At 34.1% G+C, this 21,059-nt stretch overlaps 5 protein-coding genes and 1 non-coding gene across 8 annotated transcripts; 5 read left to right on the forward strand and 1 right to left on the reverse strand.

The window, feature by feature from the left end:
- Nucleotides 1-72, forward strand: TRNAT-UGU (transfer RNA threonine (anticodon UGU)). Its single transcript has one exon. It is a non-coding gene; the product is annotated as a tRNA-Thr (tRNA).
- A 1,962-nt stretch (nt 73-2,034) lies between these two features.
- Nucleotides 2,035-4,072, forward strand: LOC7466892 (acyl-acyl carrier protein thioesterase TE3, chloroplastic). Of its 2 annotated transcripts, XM_052456659.1 has the most exons (6): nt 2,035-2,446; nt 2,529-2,570; nt 2,613-2,671; nt 2,791-2,900; nt 3,436-3,531; nt 3,628-4,072. In XM_052456659.1, exons 1-6 carry the CDS (start codon nt 2,241-2,243, stop codon nt 3,742-3,744), a joined length of 630 nt encoding a protein of 209 aa, XP_052312619.1. In that variant the 5' UTR covers nt 2,035-2,240; the 3' UTR covers nt 3,745-4,072. The 2 variants fall into 2 exon arrangements, with proteins under 2 accessions (XP_052312619.1, XP_052312618.1); XM_052456658.1 differs by having other exon boundaries at nt 2,038-2,446; nt 2,529-2,671.
- A 983-nt stretch (nt 4,073-5,055) lies between these two features.
- LOC7475582 (universal stress protein A-like protein) lies at nt 5,056-6,628 on the forward strand. The gene is made up of 4 exons (XM_002314818.4): nt 5,056-5,359; nt 5,567-5,658; nt 5,916-6,034; nt 6,308-6,628. The coding sequence occupies exons 1-4, from the start codon at nt 5,167-5,169 to the stop codon at nt 6,387-6,389; spliced, it is 486 nt and encodes a 161-aa protein (XP_002314854.1). The 5' UTR covers nt 5,056-5,166; the 3' UTR covers nt 6,390-6,628.
- Nucleotides 6,629-8,706: 2,078 nt separating this feature from the next.
- On the forward strand, nt 8,707-10,478 carry LOC7475583 (uncharacterized). Of its 2 annotated transcripts, XM_024611323.2 has the most exons (5): nt 8,707-8,858; nt 8,912-9,164; nt 9,387-9,478; nt 9,773-9,894; nt 10,228-10,478. In XM_024611323.2, the coding sequence occupies exons 2-5, from the start codon at nt 8,948-8,950 to the stop codon at nt 10,304-10,306; spliced, it is 510 nt and encodes a 169-aa protein (XP_024467091.2). In that variant the 5' UTR covers nt 8,707-8,858; nt 8,912-8,947; the 3' UTR covers nt 10,307-10,478. The 2 variants fall into 2 exon arrangements, with proteins under 2 accessions (XP_024467091.2, XP_002314855.4); XM_002314819.4 differs by lacking the exon at nt 8,707-8,858 and having other exon boundaries at nt 8,869-9,164.
- A 5,408-nt stretch (nt 10,479-15,886) lies between these two features.
- Nucleotides 15,887-18,034, forward strand: LOC7475584 (uncharacterized). Its single transcript, XM_002314820.4, has 4 exons — nt 15,887-16,278; nt 16,681-16,772; nt 16,928-17,046; nt 17,715-18,034. Exons 1-4 carry the CDS (start codon nt 16,044-16,046, stop codon nt 17,788-17,790), a joined length of 522 nt encoding a protein of 173 aa, XP_002314856.1. The 5' UTR covers nt 15,887-16,043; the 3' UTR covers nt 17,791-18,034.
- A 25-nt stretch (nt 18,035-18,059) lies between these two features.
- Nucleotides 18,060-20,378, reverse strand: LOC7475585 (endonuclease 2). The gene is made up of 9 exons (XM_024609539.2): nt 20,121-20,378; nt 19,840-20,011; nt 19,522-19,629; nt 19,385-19,440; nt 19,203-19,286; nt 19,026-19,118; nt 18,827-18,894; nt 18,473-18,546; nt 18,060-18,369 (listed from the first exon to the last, which is right to left on the reverse strand). The coding sequence occupies exons 1-9, from the start codon at nt 20,229-20,231 to the stop codon at nt 18,275-18,277; spliced, it is 861 nt and encodes a 286-aa protein (XP_024465307.2). The 5' UTR covers nt 20,232-20,378; the 3' UTR covers nt 18,060-18,274.
- Nucleotides 20,379-21,059: the final 681 nt, after the last annotated feature.

The raw sequence follows: 21,059 nt of genomic DNA on the forward strand, positions 1-21,059 counted from the left end.
GCCCCTATAGCGCAGTGGTAGAGCGTCAGTCTTGTAAACTGAAGGTCTGTAGTTCGATCCTTCATGGTGGCAAATTTAAATAATATTCCCCCCCTGCCTTTCCTTTGCTTCAAACGGGATCAATGAGCAGAACACCACCTTCTTCATTTTTTTCCTCTTTTTTTTTTTTTTTTTCCCATCTACGTATAGACATTCAATTATCTGGGTCATTGTAATATCTTTCTGATGGTGATACCTAAACAACCCCAATACCATCCAAAGCTTTTCTTTTCTTCTTCTTTAACAATTTCATGCGAAGTTCCCAGCCCTTCTCTTAAACTAGATACACTAAAGGCCCAGTAAGATAGCCCATTGTATAAAGGCAACGAATAATAGGATAGAGGCCCATTAGGGGGGGTTAGCCTCTTAAACCTGGCATGTGATGGGCTCAATTAAAGGAAGATGGACCTCCTACTGTGCAATGGACATGCGCATGGAAAAGAACTCTTGGAAATAATATGCCTCTTGACGAATGGTTTTCTTGTTTAATTTGATCAAGGCTGGAACTCAGAAATACTCTTCTACTAGTTTGGAATTATCTCATACATGCAGTATATCATGACATGGAAATATTTATGCATCCTAAGTCATTTGTTTTGTGCTCTAACAGGTTTAATAGCTACGGGATATTTCAAATTATGTGGGCTTTCAAATTATTCAGATCGTAACTTTCTCCCATATACCAAGTATTTCAGTTTTAGATTAAGTTTTGATTCAATAAATGTTGAAGAAACAAGTAAATGATTCCCTCTTTTGTTATTTTCTATTAGAAAATTTATTGTTGAAAGATTTAAGAAGTGTTTGGGGTTTTTATATTGTTTTTGTAATTAAAAAAGATTTAAAGGTTTTAATTGATGTAATAGGATGTTAGTTGACTTGAAACAAACTAATTTAATGTTTGAAATTATGGGTTGTTGAATAATAGACTGTTATATTGTGGAATCTACAGATTTGAAAACTAACAAATCGAGATTCTGGAAATTTCAATCAAAGTTTTTAATTTAATGTTTTAGACGCTCAACTATTACATTGTTGTTATAAGTATCATGGATTATTTGTTTTGCTTTGTCTGATGATGAGAATTTTTGAATTGTTATTTGATTTTATTGGTTTTAAAGAATATAATATCCTGAAAGATTATGAAATGCTCTGAAATTTTTATATAATTTGTTTTATGATATGTATGTTCTAAGACTTAGCATAGGTATGGTATTCTTACGACACCACTCTTGCGTTGTCGGTCATAAATCCAGGATTTAGATCGTGACACTTTTAATCCCCAAGCCTTGAGAGAGTAGAGAAAAAGTCGTCAAAAGTAGAAAATTTTAAAGAGAGAGAAAACTTGTGGGTGGTCGGTTTTTGACCACCAAATACTTTGATCTTGATGTTTATGGATTCATCTTTTAGAAAAAAAAAACTTAATGATGATTTTTACCTTCATTGATGTTGAAAATGGTAGATCGAAGCTCTAATTTTGTTATTTGATTTGATTTTGAGGATTTTGGCCAATTAAAAAATATTTTGTTGTTAAACAAGGGTACAAAAGTTCATATTTTTATTTTTCATGTTTTGGAGTGAAAAATGGTTAGAATATGGGTTTTATTTTATATGTTCAAAATCTAAGATCTTGATTTTCAAGTTACTAGAGCCACTTCCATTGAATAGAAAGGTAATAACAAATGACACGTTGTTTGTTCAGAATAAAAGACACGATATCCATAAAAATAAAATAACTTTTGAGGTGAGTGATATATCGTTTGTTTTTTTTTTTATAAAAAAGAAGGTGTGTGAACCCAAGCATACCCGGGTTTGCTTATGGCTAAACGGGTATATTCAAATTATGAATGTCTGGACTTTTAATTTTTTCTTATCTCTTTTTTTTTTTGTCCTTTAGCATTTTATAATTAATTTCTTTCTTTTTAATATCTAATTATGACATAATTATAATTATATAACGTGTAACAAATAAAGATGGGGGGCGGGGGGTAATGGAATCAAGGAAGGACTACGAGCGAACTACAGGACACAGAGTAGTCAGCGAGAACTACAGTTTGCAATTAAATCATAGATTTTAACGCCCAAAAAAAAATCCGAAAAGAAAGAGATCGTGTATATACATATGCAATTTCCCACTCATTCACCCCCAGCTAGATAGATAGCAATTAGCAATTTAGCATAGCAGGGTGACTGTCCTATTGAGTATGATTTTGCAGGCATTGGCAATAACCCCCCCGCCACACGTGACGTTTCCTACCACCTCACGTGCCTGCGCAAAATGGATGATCCATCTTCCCCGTCAATCCTCATCTGCTCCGTTTCCAACATCCCGGCCGCCACATGTGCGGTCACTGCCCCTCATCAGAAACTGCACGTCGTTACCATTTATCGATCTCAAAGCTGGCAAAGGGTAATCTTTCATCTTTCTTTCTTTAGGGACTAATTAGGTGTTAATTATTTGTATTTATGTGGGAAGCAAATGGGTTTTGTAGAATGAGTGGGTTAGTGGAAGTGGAGCTAAAAGTGCGTGATTACGAGCTGGATCAATTCGGAGTTGTCAACAATGCTGTTTACGCCGAGCTGGATCAATTCGGAGTTGTCAACAATGCTGTTTACGCCAGTTATTGCCAACATGGTACTTATATTTCTTCTTTTATTCAACATTTCTGTTGCATTTGATTAGATGAGAGTAAAACTGGAAACAAGAAATTGTTAAATTCATTTTCCTTTATCACCAATTTTAATTTTAATCAGGTCGTCATGAGCTTTTGGAGAGGATTGGTGTCAGTGCTGATGTGGTTGCTCGCACTGGCGATGCTTTGGCACTGTCAGAATTGTCACTCAAATTCCTCGCCCCGCTAAGAGTATGTCCTTGCTTCTTCTTTTTAATCAACTATACTAATCCTTTTGTGTTTTTCCCTGTATATTTTGGTAATGCCAAGCTTATTTTCTAACAAACTAAATGGGGAAGAGAACGGGGAAAACTGGTGAACGTAGTTGGTTTAGCTGTTCTTGAAAGTAGAACGATTTCTAATTGTCAAAAAAGGGTTTTAAACTTGAAACTTCTTTGTATTCTCGAGTGCCTCACTCGCATTTCACTTTAATCTTTATCCAAGTTAAGGTCTAGGAAGGTAATGGCTGCTTCTTCGTGGAAGGGTGGAAGGGTTTTAACATAAACTTTTGTCCAAACTCTATTCCTATTAGTATAGTACTGGGCATCTGTAAATACTTTCATGTGCATCTGTTACAATGCAACTATGATAAAACACTTGCTCCGTGCTTGATTGGAAAGTTTGATCAGTGTGTTTTGCAATATGTGTGCTGCCACTAGTAAATGCAACATCTAAAACTTGTTTCTGGTAAATTTTAGTAATATTCCTTTCTTGTTGGTGCTTCTAGAGTGGAGACAGGTTTGTTGTAAAGGTAAGGATCTCTGGTTCCTCTGCTGCTCGCCTATACTTTGAACACTTCATTTTCAGACTGCCAAATGAAGAGGTAATTTATTATCATCCTTACAATTAGGGTACATGTCTTAAGGATTTGTCCTGTATATTCTCAAAATCTCAGTAGCTCTAATTGCATTTTCTGCAGCCTATTCTGGAAGCAAAAGCAACGGCTGTCTGGCTTGACAAAAAATATCATCCAGTTCGCATTCCACCTGAATTCAGATCTAAATTTGTTCAGTTCCTTCGGCATGAGGAGTCTTAAGTAAATTTATTGTGACAAGAAATCAGACAAATTTGTTATTCATTACCAATTGTAATTGGTAAGATAATTCTCGGTTTCACTTGCAATTGACTAAGAATAATTAGAGGATGAACTTAACCAAAAAGAACAAAAAATGATGAAGGTAATAGGATAGTACTCATAGAATTACATCTAGTATACCTAGGAAACCTCTTGACCACGAATGGATAGTAATGTTGCTTGTAATTTATCAAATTTGTACACCTCTTTCGCGTCTCTGATTAATTATGTTAGTTCGCATTGAAGAGAATGTTAGCACTTTTTAATATATAATTTCTGATTATCTTCACGTTCTTAGTTGTAAACAGGCTTTTTTCTTCTTTATTAGCAAGTTGCAAACATTTTTATCACTCATCTTAGAGAATTAAATCCATTGCTTGATTGAATTAAGCATAGAAAATACCAGACAATTTTCATTTATTTTTTTGTTCTTTTAGTGAAAAAGATTCAGTTAATTAAGGTGTAAAATGAAGAGCTGAGTTGTTGTCATAGATTTGAATTTCAGTAGATGGGAAAAACGATGGATATCAAATATTTAGAGGCTAGGAGCATGGTATAGTCCAGCTATGAATGTTTGTCATGGCAATCATTCTCGGTTCTGGCTATACCATGCTTGTAGTCATGTGTATTACACAATTTTACAGGAACAAAGCGTATTCTCCTTCGAAGGAACATTATTTCAGTAGTCACTTCTATTGCTATATTTCTTCAGAGCTCGAAAGTGGGAGGACAATAAATTGACCCCCATTTTTTTCCTGGAAAAGAAAAGGAGGTATCATCAATCTTAGCGGTCCATCCATGCACGTTGTGGAGATAAATGGTGTGAGGAGGCCCAAAGGGCCAAAAGGACTAAAATCTTCAAATGGGTGGGATCTTCTTTCTGTGTTGTAATCCCATTAGAGGATAGATTTGGGTTAGACCTCTAAAGTAAGGGAAAGCGCTAGAAAGTTTGTGCCACCGATATTCCCAAACGACATGTCAAAAGCCGACCGTATTTTCTTTTTCTTATGATAGAGATGGAGGCGACGGAGGAGGATGTGGGCAGGAAATTTCTGTGTTTAAACATCATTATCCAAACTCAACTAAATGGCGTAACTATTGTCAACTGCAGCACCAGTTTGGTTTGATTGTTTGGTAAGACCAAAAAAACAAAACAGTATTCAACTACAATTCTACATTTCAACCAAAAAAATTACAATTCTACAAAATATTGCAGTGTAATCGAATTCCCCATCATCAGTCCAAAAATACCTACCGTTGTGGTCAGTGAAGCACATGATCATAACCACCAGCCTTTAATATATAACTGGGAACCTATAGCTAGAGAGACTTCATTGCCTTTAATAAAGAGAGAATAGAGCGCTGTTCTGCTATTATAGAATAATGGAACAGGGAAGAGGTAGTGAAAAGAAGAAGGTGATGGTGGCAATAGATGATAGTGAGAGTAGCCACTATACACTTGAATGGTTTCTTGATAAGCTAAGAGATTCCATCGCTGACTCTGATGTTATCATCTTCACTGCACAGCCTAATTCTGATCTGGGTTATCTCTATGCTTCCACTTTTGGCACTGCTCGTAAGTTCCTTCTTATTTCCTTAATGAAAATTCTTTTCTTTTAGCAGTAATCATAAAAAAAGCGAACAAAGTTTAATTTAAAAAAAATAGTTTAAAGCATATTTCAACCCATTTAGATTAACTTAATTGCAACAGTAATAATTTCTCTTTATTTTGTTTTTCATTTGTATGATACTTCAGAGTATATTTTTTTTTTCTTTTTTGCAGCTGCGGATTTGGTTGCATCCATACAAGAGAATAAAAAAAAGATTGCATTAATTCTGTTGGATAAAGCTAAAGACATTTGTGCCAGACATGGGGTAATGGTTTCTTACATTTTATTAACTGTTCGTTATTAAAGCATTCTGCTTGTAGAATGAATTTGTTGATGGTTATTGTACATGATCTATACAACATGTTGATTGAGTGAGTAAATTGAAGCCCCTGTAGTTGAAAAAGAAATTGAAGTTCCTTCATACACACATAAAAAAGCATGCAAGTACAAGTAGGCTGCACATCAAGTATTTATGCCTGTTGTTATATGCAGATATGTTGATACTCTTTTGTCTTCCTAAAGGTCGATGTAGAGATAATGACAGAAATTGGGGATCCTAAAGAGGCAATATGTGAAGCTGTAGAAAAGCTCAACGTCCAACTACTGGTTTTAGGTAGCCATGATCGGGGACCTGTGCAGAGGTTAGTCTTTTCTTCTGAAATGGTATACGCATCCTTCTTTTTTCATGTATCCTTACAGAAAAAAAAAGAAGAAAAAGAAAGGGTATGTCATTCATTTCAAAATGTAATTGAATGCAAAACAAGTCTTGTGTCTTTAACTTGTAGAGCTGTGTAGCAGGTTTATTTTTATAAACTATCATTGTGCTATTGTGTGCAAACACTGGTGCCTCTGCACTGCACCAAGAAAGACTAAAACATACAAATGACTTATTTAACTCAAGTTTTTTGGGGCAGGGCTTTTCTGGGAAGTGTCAGCAACTACTGTGTGCACAATGCCAAGTGCCCTGTTCTTGTTGTGAAGAAACCTGCAGTTTGAGGACTTCACCGTCATAGTGCTGCTATCATGTGAAGCAGAATGCTGAGTTCTGGCTATACGGAGGCCAGTAAGTCTCAGTTTTCTGTCATAACAAACTTACAGCATATCAAGTAAAAAATAATCCTCAGAATGTTCCGATGCTGTTTGATAAGTTTGATATTTGGGTCTTGTCAAAAGGCGTTGTGTTTGTAAGTTATTAGATAAAATAAATTCATCTCAGCTGGTTTGGCTTCTGTTAACATGGGTTATCTTCAGCTCTATTATTTCAGATCGTTCTCAGATGTGACGCGAATCTGGCAACACTAGTTGCATTTTCATAACCAGCTCATATAAAAAGAAAAGGAATTTTTGGTAAACTGTGCTTGCTTATTTGGGTTAGCTTGCCACCTCTCTGGATGAACATCCCATTAACATTTGTCTAATTGTCCTCCGGTGACCATTAGTATCCTCAACTTCGTTGTTCAGAATTTCAAAATTCCATTGCTTTCTCAATGCATTGATAATGATTTACCCATCAGCTTGCAAATCACCAAAATTTCTCTACTGTTTTTGGTCCTTTTCATTTCCAGATACACCAAAACAAACAAGTCTCTCCTTGATCTACTTGACCATGGTATCTTCCCAACACTGCATGTGAAGTCCATTCCTCTTTATCTTTCAAAAATACTCGATCAAATGTTTAGAATATTATCAACGCTAAATTTTATTGAGCACATCAACGGACCTATCCACGAAAGAGGAACAGATTACCAGCAAATTCTGTTCAGGTGACGGAAAACCTATAACTGTCAAACACATTCTGGTGAATACAGATGATAAATTATCCTCCCATGGATGGGATAACCACGGATGCTTAGAGCTTACACACATTGAAAAAAATCAGTCAAGATGTATAAAAACTATATTCAGGGGACTATCTTGATTCTAATCCACTTGGATAGAATTTTCAAGCTGGGATTCTGCTGATGGAGGATTTTTATCAAGGAGAAACAAACAAAACAAAAATGAGAGGAAGAAAAGGAAATTGCCGCAAATACATGAAGGCAAAGAAAATGTTGTAATTTGCTGGTGAGACTAATCCACCAGAAAAATTGATGACTGGGCCAAAGCATCTAGTCTCTATCCTTCTATCCTGGGTAAAACTGTCACGTCTCACGTCAAAAAAACGCGGTGTGTTTCAAGTTACCCCTTTCCTTTTCATGAATGAAAGATTTTCATAAATCAAAAGCAACGAAAGAAGGACCCCACCTTCCTCCGTATAATCACAAAAGATTTTGTAAAGAAAACTAAGATCTACAATTAGGAAAGATTCCAATTCCTACGTCAACTTAACTTGCAAGAGCAGAAGTAATCTTTTCACACACCCCGAAATATAGAGACAATAGGAAAAGCTTCTACAATCTTTAATGACCAATTTGGCACGTCATTATGTGGAAATACAGTAAAACAAAAATTCCCATCTCAGCTAGGGATCCTAAAGAGGGCTCCAAATTCTAATCTGGGCATCATTATTTGGACTGCTAACTGCGCTAACCTAGCCTAAAAGTTTCACTCCGCACTGAAAAGAGCAAAGCACCCTGAAGCACTGAAGAAAAAAAATGGCTATTATCCAAAGCATATTAATTTTAGATAAGAGAAAGAGAACTCTTGGTTACTTATTGAGGGAAATTTACTGTTGAGATACAACACAGGGCTCAACTAACACCCTCGTGAATTCAAAACAATGTCCTGTACATTTGCAGACTTTTGGTGATATAAATTAGATACAGCTTTGAGAATTTGAGACTAGATTAGATTTCATTTGTTGTGATTTATAACAAAAGGTCTGAAATTACACAAAATAACAGTAATATGTCGTTCTTAGTAATAAAAACGAATACTTAAATGTTTATTCAATGGCTAGAAACTCTAGATCGAGTTGCAATGTTGCATCACGTGCCTAAGAAAACCCAATCTCCACCCCTACAGCATGTTATTAATTGATTTGAAAAAAATAGTATTGCAGTGGGTACAATCTAGTCATGCTTGGGAAGCGACCGACCTTTTTGTAAGAAAGTCCTCCAAGCTGTCATGTCTTGTGTTCATAGATCATCTTGACTTTTACAAGATGATCGTTGCTGTCAAGGTTACTTAATACTTGAAGGGGCATAAACAAAATTAAAATTCAATGATAAAATTATGAAGTTGAAAAAAAGAAAGGATTAACTGTATATTAATAGTATTATATGCATTATCTGAAATCATGATTTATTTGAAATCCGTGTTTCTATTAAACTGAATAAAATAAAACATTTTCAACATATGTATCTTCTCCTCTCTTTAAAATAACAAGTCAGCAGCAAATTAAGTAATGGTTATCAACACATTGGAGAGGTGCGGGCGAGATGTATTTTAGCTCTTGTAAGCTATAATTAAAAAGAAAATTTTAAATGATGTAAAGTCAGGGTTTTCAAGTTTCTTTTTTCTCTATAAATAGAAATAGTCTGAAGTTGAGGTGGTGCATAGCAAGAAAGCCTTTCCTGCTCTGAAAATCTGGAGTTGCTTCTCTCTTGCGAAAAATGGAGAAACAAATAGAAGGGTCTAATCAGAAGGTGATGGTGATCATAGATGAGAGTGAGTGCAGTTATCATGCACTCATGTGGGTGCTTGACAATCTCAAAGGATTCATTACTGACTCACCGCTTGTCATGTTTGCTGCACTACCTACTCCTAACTGTAACTTTGCATATGGGGCACAACTTGGCACCACTGCGTTGTATTGTACAGTCTCACCCAGTTAGTTTTCTTTATCTTCTTTGTTCTTCTTCTGGTTTACATTCCTGTTTCTAAATTTGGTAGCTTGCTGTGTTAATATTTAATTCTTCTCTTTTGGTATATTTAGTATTTTGATCTGAAAAGTTTGTTTCCAATTTTTTTTTTATGTCTGAGTTGTGTTTTTAGTATTGTTTTGACTACGTAGTTACAGATTATTTACAAGCATATATTTTTTCACCGCAGCCCTAGGTTTGATTTGTTCCATGCAAGAAAAAAGCAAGAAAATCTTATTGGGTGTCTTGGAGAAAGCTGTGGATATCTGTGATAGTCGAGGGGTATGGCCACTGGATCACTTTCTTCCAGGTTATATCTGACTTGGCAATATGAAGACGAAACTAATATATATAGAAGAATCGCTTTCTTTTTTGTTCCTGCTGACAAAATCAGCGAATAAATTTCAGTTCAGGGATTTACACAAGCATTAAAATCTGAATTTCATCTGAACAATAAATCAAGTAAAGCTGAGTTCATGTCTCCTATGCGTATTCACTTGTTTTCAGCAATCTTGCAGTCAACAGTGCAGGATATGTGTGTGTGTTCATCAATTCATGTCATTTTTGTCTCCACAGGTGAAAGCAGAGACAATCACAGAAGCTGGGGAGCCTTATGAGCTCATAAGCAGTGCTGTTCAAAAGAACAAGATTAATCTACTAGTGATCGGTGACACACTCGTTAATGGAACCCTTAAAAGGTTGGTTTTCTTCAAACTTTTTTTTTAAGAAAAAAATCAGCAATTTGGTTAAATTGTCCAGTTATCAAAGGGTACTTTTTTATCTGTCTAAATCACATAAATCACTTGAAAATGTCTTCTCGTACGATTATGACATACTAATTCATATTTACATGATATCAATTGCCAGTCACATGTCTCTTGATACTGGAATGGTTACAGTGACGTTAACCTGTTACCCAAAACCTCATCCTACTCAAAATATAGATTATCATTCAGATGGGTACCAATACAAATGAACTTTTGCAATAAACTTCACCACAGGCTCTAAAATTAGATTTTGTTTTGATCCAGGGATTTTCTGGGGAGTCAGAGCAACTGTTGCCTACTTAAAGCCAATTGTTCTGTCCTTGTTGTTAAGAAACCAGAATGAAAAGGCATTACTTCTATTTCTACGTGGGATTACTTGGTAATTATTAAGTTGTTTGGACATCATTTGTATGGTACTCTTGTTGTCATTACATGTATGCCATGGTTATGTAAGAAATTAAGCTGCAACAGTGATTGGTAGTTATATCCATATGATTAGATTTAATTTGCTTTCAGATCTGTTCAAGAAATGGGTTTAAGTTAGACTAACAGCCAATCTTTACCTGACAATTTCCTTGAAGAACAAGATTGACAATTTAAGCAAGCAAATTAACTGTCTTTTTTGTACAGTTCCCGACCCCACTAGATGTCTTTTTATCCTAAGAAACACTAGCTAGATTTTGACACGAGCACTCAGATGCTGTGATCACCTAGGAACAACAAAGAAAGGTATTGGTAGAGTTGCTGGCAATAGATAGCTGAAGATATAAAAGAATCTGGTACTAGTTTCATAATGCGAAGCAGGATTCCTGTTGTAGAGACTAAATTCTGCTAAGCTTTACTATTGTGTCCAAGTTATCTTAGCATGCTTGTTTGGCCGGAACAAAATGCCCAGCCATCAATATATTGTGCACGGAAAAACATTGGAAGGAGTGAATTCGGCAGTTAGGCTGCCCTCTGGACGGCAGTTAGGAATGATGTTCTTGTGGCCCAATTAATTTGTATAAACTACGTTGACTTCCTTGCTCGGCAATGCTGAATTATTGTCCTTGTTCAACCGACGATGACAACGCAAAATATTAATAACATACACCAAGCTCAGAGAGGTCAAGGCAGTATAGAATTCCACATTCATAAAAAACGAATCTTTTTTTTTTTTTTATCGTTTTGCATAATAATTCACATCTAATTATTATAATTTACAACAGCCAAATGTTTTTTTTTCTTTTTCTTTCTTTAAGTGATTCGTACAATACATGTCCATCTTAGCTGTGAGGAAATGACTTGGAAGGAAAAATGTAATGCTTGCTCAGGCCAGCTAACGCAGCTACTGTTGCATACCATCAGGTTAGGTCACTTACAAATTAATCCAGCAACAAAAGCAAGAGCTAGCCAATTTCTGCCACAAAACTTACAAAGAAACTATACAGGGAGGATTTAGGATTTGTATTTAACAACAAAGAAAATCATTCCTTCTCCTGTAATTGATATGAAACTAGGTCAAATATTAGCTTCACACACACACAAAAAAAAAGCATGAATAAACTTTTAATTAGATGGAAAATTGTCCAATTTATAGATCGAATGATCGATTGCTCCCCATCTGGCCAGTCTCCCCAAAGGAATATGATTATCTATTTTGTGTTTAGCCAACGTATTCAGATTAATTCATTGGAAAATTATGTTATGTCCTGTGTTTAAATAAAAACACACACTGGCATTTATTTTTGTTGATTATCTATATATTTTCCTTATTTCTATTTTTCGTTTCTGATCACCTGAGACTCGGTCTGTCTACATCCAAGCGTTGACTATTAGCTGGGCACGAGCCTGAACAAAACAGAACGTTGTAATTTCAGAAGTATCTGTCCATTAGTAAAAATATGCAGATAAAAGATTCAGAAACCGAAAGTATCTATTCATAGAAATAAAAAAATCCCAACATTATCTCGGATGGATGATATGAAAAGGACATGGCGATTTGCATGGCCACAAAGAGAAAAGGCATCTGCATTACTTTGTTTCGAAAATTCATTGGCCTAGACTGTTTCGAAAAAGCATCTGCATTACTTTACATTTTATATTTTGTTGTGTAATTTTCAAATTTGTAATGTAATGAACCATTATAATTCGATCATGACTCGTTACATTATAAGTATAATATAAAAAAATTATGTGCATGATTGAGAGTAATTATATAGGGACTTGATTGCAAAGAAATTTATCATCAAGACTAAAATGTGATTTTAAAGAAATTCAAGGACAAAACAACTTTCAAATAAAGACCATTTTGTAAATAAATATAAAATATCAAGCCTAAGATCGATATTTTTAAAAAACTCTAGGACTGAAATGAAACCCTTAAAAAATCTCCATTACAATACAAAAAATATTTGTAACCAAATAAAAAAAAAATAATTCACAGATGATTAGATGACATTATATTATCGTGTTAAGCATGTGATTGATAATTTGATCCCCACGTATTTGTCATCATTATTACATATTCTATATTTCTTGCGTTTGGCTTATTTGATTCCCATTTCAACAGCTACTTTATGTGAATTAATTATCCGACTCTGCCCTTATTTTGGGATAAGATTGATTTACAGATAACAAAAATTAAACTATGACACTACAAAAGGATTCGGTTCCTTGCAGTTTTTTTTTAAGTGACATAATCGGTTTGATGGGTTCAAAAATAACCTGAATAATTGATAAAATGTTGTTTGATTTACAAAAATTAAAAATAATATCTTTTTTTAAAAATATTAAAACGACAACATATTAAATTGATTTGAGCTAATTTGGGATAACTTGTCAAATCCTCGACCTGGATCATGAGACTATGATAATTCTATATAAAACAAATTACGAAACTTAATTTTTTATCAAACCAGTGCCAAAGAAAGAAATTGAAAAAAATTAATTAAAAAAGTAACAAAAAAAATTTATATGAGTTAATAGTCAAACTCATGACTCAGGTTATGAAACCGAGATAACCTCATAAAAAATAAACAAAAAAAAAGACATAAGTTAACCTGGGTTAACTTGTCAAACTCGTGACTAAGGTCAGAGAACTATGATAACTTCATAGAAAGCAAATTAAAATAAATTATGAAACATAATTTTTAATAAACTCATTGTTAAAGATTGAAATTTTAAGAAAAAATCAATCTAAAACATGATACAATAAAACGACACGAGTCTATCCAGGTTAACCCACAAAACACATGACATGAGTCATAAAACTGAGATAACCTCGTAGAAAACAAGAAAAAATAAATCATGAAACCTAATCCATGGTCAACTTGATGCTAAAGGATGAAAATGAAAAAGTGCCAATTAAAAAAAGACAAAAAAAAACTTGAGTTAACTGGGTTAACCCGCAACTCAAGTCATGAGATCGAGATAACCTTATAGAAAGCAAACCAAAATAAATCATGAAGTCTAATTCCTAATCAACCCAATGTTGAAAGATAAAATTAAACAAACTCAATTTAAAAAGATTTAAAAAAACTCGAGTCAACCGAGTTAACTCGTAAAACACATGATCTAGTTATGAAATTGAGCTAACCACCTATAAAATAAACCATAATAATTATGAAGGTCAGTTTCCAATAAACTAAATGTTGTTGTATTAAATTAGAGAAAGAAATATAGTTTTTTTTTAAAAAAAAAAGACAGAAAAAAAATACTATTGAAATGACTAGTGTTTTATGAGAAGGTATATACTAAAAGCATCACCTCTTTTAGTTTACACTACTAGTTATGTAACATGTGCTTCGTTGCGATCCATTTTTTTTTTCAACAAGAAAATTATATATACAGGCTGTTTCGACTTGTTTTTGTAGAAAATAAAAATATTTATGCATGCATATAATTAAATAAACCCAAAATTATGTGTGTTAATAAATTTTTTTAAAAGGAGTCATAGACGACAACTAAGAATAAAATTGAAAAAATCAAGAGACGGATGTAAATCAAGATATTTTATCTCGCAAGACGGGACATTTATCTGGTTGTGTTTGCTAAATTTATTTATTAAAATAATTTTTTTATTCAAACAAACGATAATAGAAATGGATAAATATATTAAATTGATTGATTAAAATAAAAGGAAAAAAATATCATGTAAGGCTGAACATATTATAAATATTATCTAAAAATAAAAAAAAAATTATTTGAAAATATAAAGTTTAGAGACACACACAAAAGAAAAATCACTTAAGAAATTAAATATATACAAAATAACAAAAAAAAAAACCATTATTTAGAAGAGGCTCCACAAATAAAATAAAAGAGATAAGTTATATTAATTTAAATATAAATAAAAAAGAATAGTTTTTTTAAATAAAAAGCATAAGGTCAGGTGTTGCTGGGCCTGACCTATTTTGTTAGGGCCCGTGCTTGGGCCTTTTTTTTTTTATCTGGGGTGGATGACATATTGTCTACCCAACGTTTTTGAAAAAAAAATGAGACGACATGTGGTGTGATTTTGCCAAGATTTCAGCTACTATAGTGTCCGGAAAATCAAGGCTTAAGGTTTTTTTTACACAACTTATTTTTTAATTTATTTTCACCCAAAACACTATAGAAAACCGTGATAAACCTATCCATGACCTAAAAACCCCAAAAAAACATATCAAAAACCAAAATCAACCTAAAATAAAAAATCATTCAAGGCTCAGATCTATGTTTTTACCAACTTTAAAAGTAAAAAAAAAATACATAAAATGAACTCCTTTCATTAAATTGAATTATTTGATACAAATATTGACTGTTTTGGTAGCCTAAATCGGTGTCAACGATACTTTTTTTTTTTCTATCATCAAAGTTTGGCCACTTCTCTATCTTTTTTCTCGAATCAGAAACTAAAAATTAACAAAAATAAATTTTTGTATCAAAATTGAATGGAGAAAATATTGAGGTACCGAATATGTGTAATTTTTAAAGTACAAGGACTAAATTAAACTTTTTATTTGAACTTTGAAACCATCACCTATTTATGATGTATTTTCTACTCTAATTCTTGTTTTTCAATTTTATACTTAGTCAACAAATTTCATTCGATTACCCTTGAACTTGGCTTAAAAAGGATCTAATCACACTAAAAAAAAGTTTAAAAAGTAATTTGAAAAACAAATATGAATAATAAATCCATGGTAAAATATAAAAGGATGCAAAATATTATCCAAACAATACTTATCCCACATGTTTTAGGTTTTTACTTAATAATAATAAGAAGAAGAAATCAGACAATCTTCCATATGTCTCATGCTCAATTTTTTTTTATAAGCCATATACAGCACTCATTAAAAAAAATATAATTAATATTTTAAACAATAAGTATAATTCGTACATTTTAGAGTAATATTTTGTGAGCACGTGGAAATAGCAATCCTAAAAAAAAAAAAAAAAAGAAGAGTGAAAGCGTCATATTTCAAAAAGTAAAGGTAATAAATAGTTAAATACCATGACCGAATGTTTAAAACGTCCGATCAAATAAATGGTGACATGATCTCATATTTTACCATTCAGTCTTATCTACCAAAACAACACCCAATCACATCTAAAGACGAATATTTCTGGGGACCATGTCCGAAAGGTCTTCTGGATAAATTTTGTGGTGTCATACGTTTGGATATCTATGTTGTTTGCTATTGCGGTGTCATGTTTTTGAAATTTTTTATTTTTTTTAATTTTAAATTATTTTTAGATTTTTTTATATACTAATATAAAAAATAAATTTAAAAAAATAAAATTATTTTAATATATTTCTTTACTTCCAAAGAAACCTAATAAAAAAGTCCTAGGAAAGCAGGATTTATGAAGAAAAGTGGTTTTTTTTCACGTGTCTAATGCACAGAACTTCTTGATATTTGACTGGCCGTTTTGACCTTGTTAAAACCGCCACTTGTTTCTCTTTACCACCATTTCACAACCCACAAGGCAGAAGCTACTAGCAGCTGCTGTCTTCAACAAACAGACACACCCCATTTGGCTTCTGCATCTTTTATCTCCAAACCAGAAGTGAACTTTTGCATCTCTCTGTGCTTCATTACTTCAAACCCTAGAAAATGGCGGAGCACGTGACGGAAAATGGAGGGGTACCACTTGAGAGGAAAGTGATGGTTGCCGTTGATGATGGTGAGTATAGCCACTATGCTCTCATGTGGGTACTTGACAATCTTGAGGAATCTATCACTAAATCACCTCTAGTTATCTTCACCGCACAGCCTCCTCCCAGCAATAACCATTCTTTTACTGCCGCTGCTCTCAGTTCTGCTCGCATGTACTGCTCGGTTTCAGCCAGTAAGTGCTCCTTTTTTCCTCTATTTGTTATATGTACAAAATCTGAAGTTACAGGATTTGATTTCTATTGGAGTTGTAATTCTGTTTTTTGCGGAACCAAAGCATATTGTTGAGAAATCAAAAGGAGATTCGTATTTCATTCAAATCCTTAGTGAACCAAAACATGTCCAAGGAGTTTGCAGTGTCCACATAAAAAGTTTTTTTTTCTTCTAAAACTAGAGGTAAAGGATCCTTCGAATCTACTATTCCTCGGTCGGTGTGTTTTTGTGTAAAGATCCTCTATTTTCTTTTTGTTACTAAAATTTTGATTGACTGGTATAGAATCTTAGGAGAAATAGACCAACATCTGGATTCTGTATGTTGGAAATTGTACGCTCAAATTATTTATGTTGTGTGTGACAGATCCGGAGTATACTTACACTATCCAAGACCAGAATAAGAAGATCGCGTTTGCTTTGCTGGAGAAAGCTAAAGAAATTTGTGCTGGTCGAGGAGTACGCTCACGTTTCTCTGTTCTATACTGATTAGCATGAAATTCAATTGTTTCACAACCGTCCAAGATATTAAAGCCCTAATTTGCATTTGATCTTATGGGGCATGCCAATGTGTGTAAATGAGGACTTACATTTATTACTTTTGTTTTTCAAAGGTTGATGCTGAGACATTAACAGAGGTGGGTGATCCTCAAACAGCCATATGCGATGCAGTTCAAAGGCTCAATATTAGCCTGCTTGTTTTAGGGGAGCGCGGCATTGGCAAAATCAAAAGGTTAATCCTCTCCTATCTACAAAAGGGTTTACAAATTTATATCTGTTTCGATGCTCTGTAGCTTAAGTAAAAACTATCTCTCTGATGCTGTTACATACAGATTTTACAATTCATCGACTGTAGGTGGGATGATGGCGCAAGTTAAAAAAAATAAAAATACAAAGCACTCATTTTTCATCAATTCATGAACTTGAAGCCTAACATCAGAAATGTTCGGTGTCATTGAGACCAAGATAAAACAGAATTGTTTCGTTGTTTATGAAAATTGGTATTGTTAAAAGTTGCTTGAGAAAATGTGACAAGGATATGAAAATATTTATTGATGACTCATGAGTCAGTAGCTAAGTTGCATTTAGACGCAGAATGTATTATAGTTCGAGTTACGATCATATACCTTTCAACCATACATATAGTCTTCCTAGCTGTTTTAAAGAAGGATGTGAAAACTTATTAGAATATTTTCTACTAGTCCGAATCTTCACGAGAAGCAACAGATAGAAGAAACATTTTCACTTGGTTTATCCAGTTATGCTTTCCTAGTTTTTTCCCTCTTTCTTTTTATTTGACAAATGATGATCACAGTTAACATTTTACGTATTCTGCCAGTTAAGTTATTATACTAACTTCAAATAGCATTTCTGGGTTCTGATTCCAATATCTTTACACAGAGCTATCCAAGGAAGTGTGAGCAGTTACTGTCTTCACAATGCAAAGTGCCCCGTTCTGGTAGTGAAGAAACCTTAAAAAAATAAAAGTATGTTATGTTGTAAACTTGGATTTAGACTACATATCTCTATTTCTTGTATAGATATTTGAGATGATTCAGCTGTAAATTATTTGTGTTAAAAAAAAGGTGGCGTTGCAATGAATGCCACACAAAGTTCAACCTCTCGATGTTTTGTTAAATGTATTGAATGATCTGTAGTTTGTCAAAAACTTGTTATTTTCATGGAATGTATGTTGAAAGCACTGCTTTTTCTTTGTACCACCATTGCTTGTAACAGTATTTACAGTTATATGTCTATCTGTACTTGTTTGATTTAAACTAAATTTTAAGAAAAATCAGAGTGCTTGAGTTTTTAGAAGACAATAAGTAGTATTACATTTGCAAACAATGCCTAAAAGTTTAGGATGCATTGCATAGATAAGGCCCCCCATATAATCAACATAGAACAGTTTCTCTCAAAAGCTTTAGGATGCTCTATTTAATTCCAGAACTAAATATTCGTCACAGAAAAATGCGGTTGAGCGTGGCTGCCAGACGAACTCCACCTTGAGCTAACCGCAATTTCACAATCGGTAAACGGGATAGGAAATAATCATCTGCAATGCGAAAGAGATGGTCTTATTTTTTCTGATTAATCGAATAACAAGTGCATGCACTCAAACCAGTAAACCTCAGAAGAATATCTTGCATCTTTCCAACCTTCTAACACTGTCCCTTCAGCCGCCCCTTTATATGCCCAATCGCATGCTGCTTTGATACCTTCAGATGCGTATCTATAAAACAAACAATTTTATTTTTAAGATTAATGTATGAATTAACAAAATTGTAATAATAAAATCCAGAATCAAGTTAATCATCGTCCATCCTAGCTGTTTGAATTAAGTTTAATTACATGCAAAGGTTGAAAATATAGTAAAACAGGCAGGAAAAAAAATTACTGGCGTGACTAGGGTTGAACAGACATCGATATTGTCGCAAAATAATCTTATGGTGAAAGAAAGAAATTCCTTATAAATTGTTCGTCTCCTAATAAATCGAGGATGTTTAACATACACGTCCGGGCAGGCTGTCTTGTTAAGGCTGCAGGTCTCCCATCCTGGAATTAAATCTGCCCAGTCATTCTGTTGTTTGGTTATTGCCAAAGGCAACAGAGAATAAAAAAAAGAAAGTTATGTCAGAAAGGGTGAAGAAAACGAACAGATTTATTGGGCCAAACGTATTTCATTTGGTTCAAATCTTTGAAGAAGAGTACCGTGATATTTTTCTGAACGGCATCAACCAAGTCATCCACGTTTGAGTTGTACAATCTTTCCTCTGCTGTCTCTATTATACTGGCATCCCAAATCTGTAAGCATCGACATGAGCACAACGTTAAGCTTTTTTGTTAAAGGCCGAGGCATTTTCGACAACGTTTGGCAATTGGACTGACATGGTGAAGGACTTGTTTCCTTCTGTACCAATGGACATCAATGGTGTTGCCTCCTTTGTCTGAAGCAAAACCCACATGTAGAGGCTGCATTGAAAAAACATTACTATCATCTACAAAGGCGAAAAGCATTGACTCGACAATGAACACAATATTGCGGAATAAAAAGTGCAATTTTCTCACACCTGATGGATGTCTCCCATAAAATGAGAAAGGAAGAGAAGGGCTTCTGTCAGGTTATCTGATAAATCAACTCATTTCGTTAGCAAGATTTATGATGACAGGCAGGGAAGATTGATGAATAACAATTTGTTTTCATTACTATCAGCTTGCGAGGAGCCACTGTTGTAGGTAAGAAGCTGGGTAGTGTAATTGTTAATTGCCCCAGCAACACACCTTCCTTTTTCACCAGTATCATCCTCGCAATCCCCTGAGCATAAAAAAGAAAAAGTAAACACCTGCAGCAATGGCTAATTAAAGCAGAACCACCAAATTCGGCTTTCGTCTTTCTACTGGCAGTTAACACCAGAAAAAAAAAACAAAAACTGGTCTGACTTAGAAGCAATACAAACTGGGAAGGGAAAAAGGGACAGAGAGAAAACGGGGATAGTATTCATATACAAGCAGAAGAGCAACTTACTAGTGTATTTGTAGTTGCAAACATCTGGGGTATTGATGAAATGAAGAGGGGCTGACCAATGATAACGGAACCTAACCTCGTCTGCCCATGAGCACACACTCCCTAAGTCACTCCCTGCATATTCTGGCAGCAGTTGCTTGACAGCATCTGCAGCAGCTTCACTTAAGCGGGACTGTTACAGCACAAAAGCACAAGCACAAAATACATATTGATCCCTAAAAGAAGAAAAACACACATCGATCGCACATAACGATATAAGAGCAAAAGAGAAGCTAAAAGACCTGAGCAATTCTGCATACTGTGAGGTGTCCATCAATTCCCCAACCATTAATCACTGGAAACAGAAGCAGAAGTGAAACAATTGTCAAAAGATTGATACACCAATACCCCATTGTCAATTTTGGACAGACAACTCTCGCTGAGCTCTCAGTATTTATGCAGAGGTACCATTGCCGACGTGAGAGAAAAAAGAGGAAAGAATCTAAAACGTATAGACTCTGGGTAGGTGTGAACTGTATGAGCACCCAACCTTTTTGCCAGCGTATTTGTCATAAAGATATCCATATCATGTGAATACTAACTATATCTGTATGTTTATTTTATTTTTAAATTTAATTTATGATTGGGATATGCAGTGACGGCTTAGGATCCAATTTTTTGTTCACACTCGGAAGTTCGAATTGCCATTTGACTAGAGTGTCTGTGTTTAATTAAATTTATTTCGGCGGAATATACTCATTGTTGATGCAGGCAGGTGCGTGCTTGGAAAGGAAAGGACCCCAAAACGGGCAGCATAATGGCTGAAATGGAGGTGGTAGGATGGTGATTGAGAGATATCCTGTTCATTTCCTTCTTGAAAGGCAGAATCTTCTTAATTAAATAAAAACGGATTCTGTATAGAATTCATGGAAAGGATAATACCTTATGTGACATTTTACAATATCATAGGAGTGAATTACAACAATCCTCTGCTGTGAAATTACTGAGATCAAACAAAATTTTAAAAATTGGATAAAAATCTACACTCTGTTTTATTAAAATATTACAAAACTATCATTTTGTATCTTAAATGCCCTCGTTATTTGTAAAGTCACCTCATTTAACACCAAAGGTATTCTTAAATAAAAGAAAAAAGAAGTTATTTAGCATACCCAGATTTTGAGATTGCATATGGCTATATTAGTATATCATTGAAATCCGAAAATATACATGGAAACACC

Source organism: Populus trichocarpa, chromosome 10 (genome assembly GCF_000002775.5).
Source record: "Populus trichocarpa isolate Nisqually-1 chromosome 10, P.trichocarpa_v4.1, whole genome shotgun sequence".
Lineage (NCBI taxonomy): Eukaryota > Viridiplantae > Streptophyta > Magnoliopsida > Malpighiales > Salicaceae > Populus > Populus trichocarpa.

Coding starts and splice junctions, on each gene's coding strand:
- LOC7466892 (XM_052456658.1), top strand. CDS start 2,241: ATGATTTTGCAGGCATTGGCAATAACCCCCCCGCCACACGTGACGTTT. Junction 2,447..2,528: donor GATCTCAAAGCTGGCAAAGG/GTAATCTTTCAT, acceptor TGGGTTTTGTAG/AATGAGTGGGTTAGTGGAAG. Junction 3,532..3,627: donor TCAGACTGCCAAATGAAGAG/GTAATTTATTAT, acceptor CATTTTCTGCAG/CCTATTCTGGAAGCAAAAGC.
- LOC7475582 (XM_002314818.4), top strand. CDS start 5,167: ATGGAACAGGGAAGAGGTAGTGAAAAGAAGAAGGTGATGGTGGCAATA. Junction 5,659..5,915: donor ACATTTGTGCCAGACATGGG/GTAATGGTTTCT, acceptor GTCTTCCTAAAG/GTCGATGTAGAGATAATGAC. Junction 6,035..6,307: donor GATCGGGGACCTGTGCAGAG/GTTAGTCTTTTC, acceptor TTTTTGGGGCAG/GGCTTTTCTGGGAAGTGTCA.
- LOC7475583 (XM_024611323.2), top strand. CDS start 8,948: ATGGAGAAACAAATAGAAGGGTCTAATCAGAAGGTGATGGTGATCATA. Junction 9,165..9,386: donor GTATTGTACAGTCTCACCCA/GTTAGTTTTCTT, acceptor TTTTCACCGCAG/CCCTAGGTTTGATTTGTTCC. Junction 9,479..9,772: donor ATATCTGTGATAGTCGAGGG/GTATGGCCACTG, acceptor TTGTCTCCACAG/GTGAAAGCAGAGACAATCAC.
- LOC7475584 (XM_002314820.4), top strand. CDS start 16,044: ATGGCGGAGCACGTGACGGAAAATGGAGGGGTACCACTTGAGAGGAAA. Junction 16,279..16,680: donor GTACTGCTCGGTTTCAGCCA/GTAAGTGCTCCT, acceptor TGTGTGTGACAG/ATCCGGAGTATACTTACACT. Junction 17,047..17,714: donor GGCATTGGCAAAATCAAAAG/GTTAATCCTCTC, acceptor ATCTTTACACAG/AGCTATCCAAGGAAGTGTGA.
- LOC7475585 (XM_024609539.2), bottom strand. CDS start 20,231: ATGGGGTATTGGTGTATCAATCTTTTGACAATTGTTTCACTTCTGCTT. Junction 18,895..19,025: donor CCGTTCAGAAAAATATCACG/GTACTCTTCTTC, acceptor ACCAAACAACAG/AATGACTGGGCAGATTTAAT. Junction 18,370..18,472: donor TGAAGGGACAGTGTTAGAAG/GTTGGAAAGATG, acceptor TTCGCATTGCAG/ATGATTATTTCCTATCCCGT.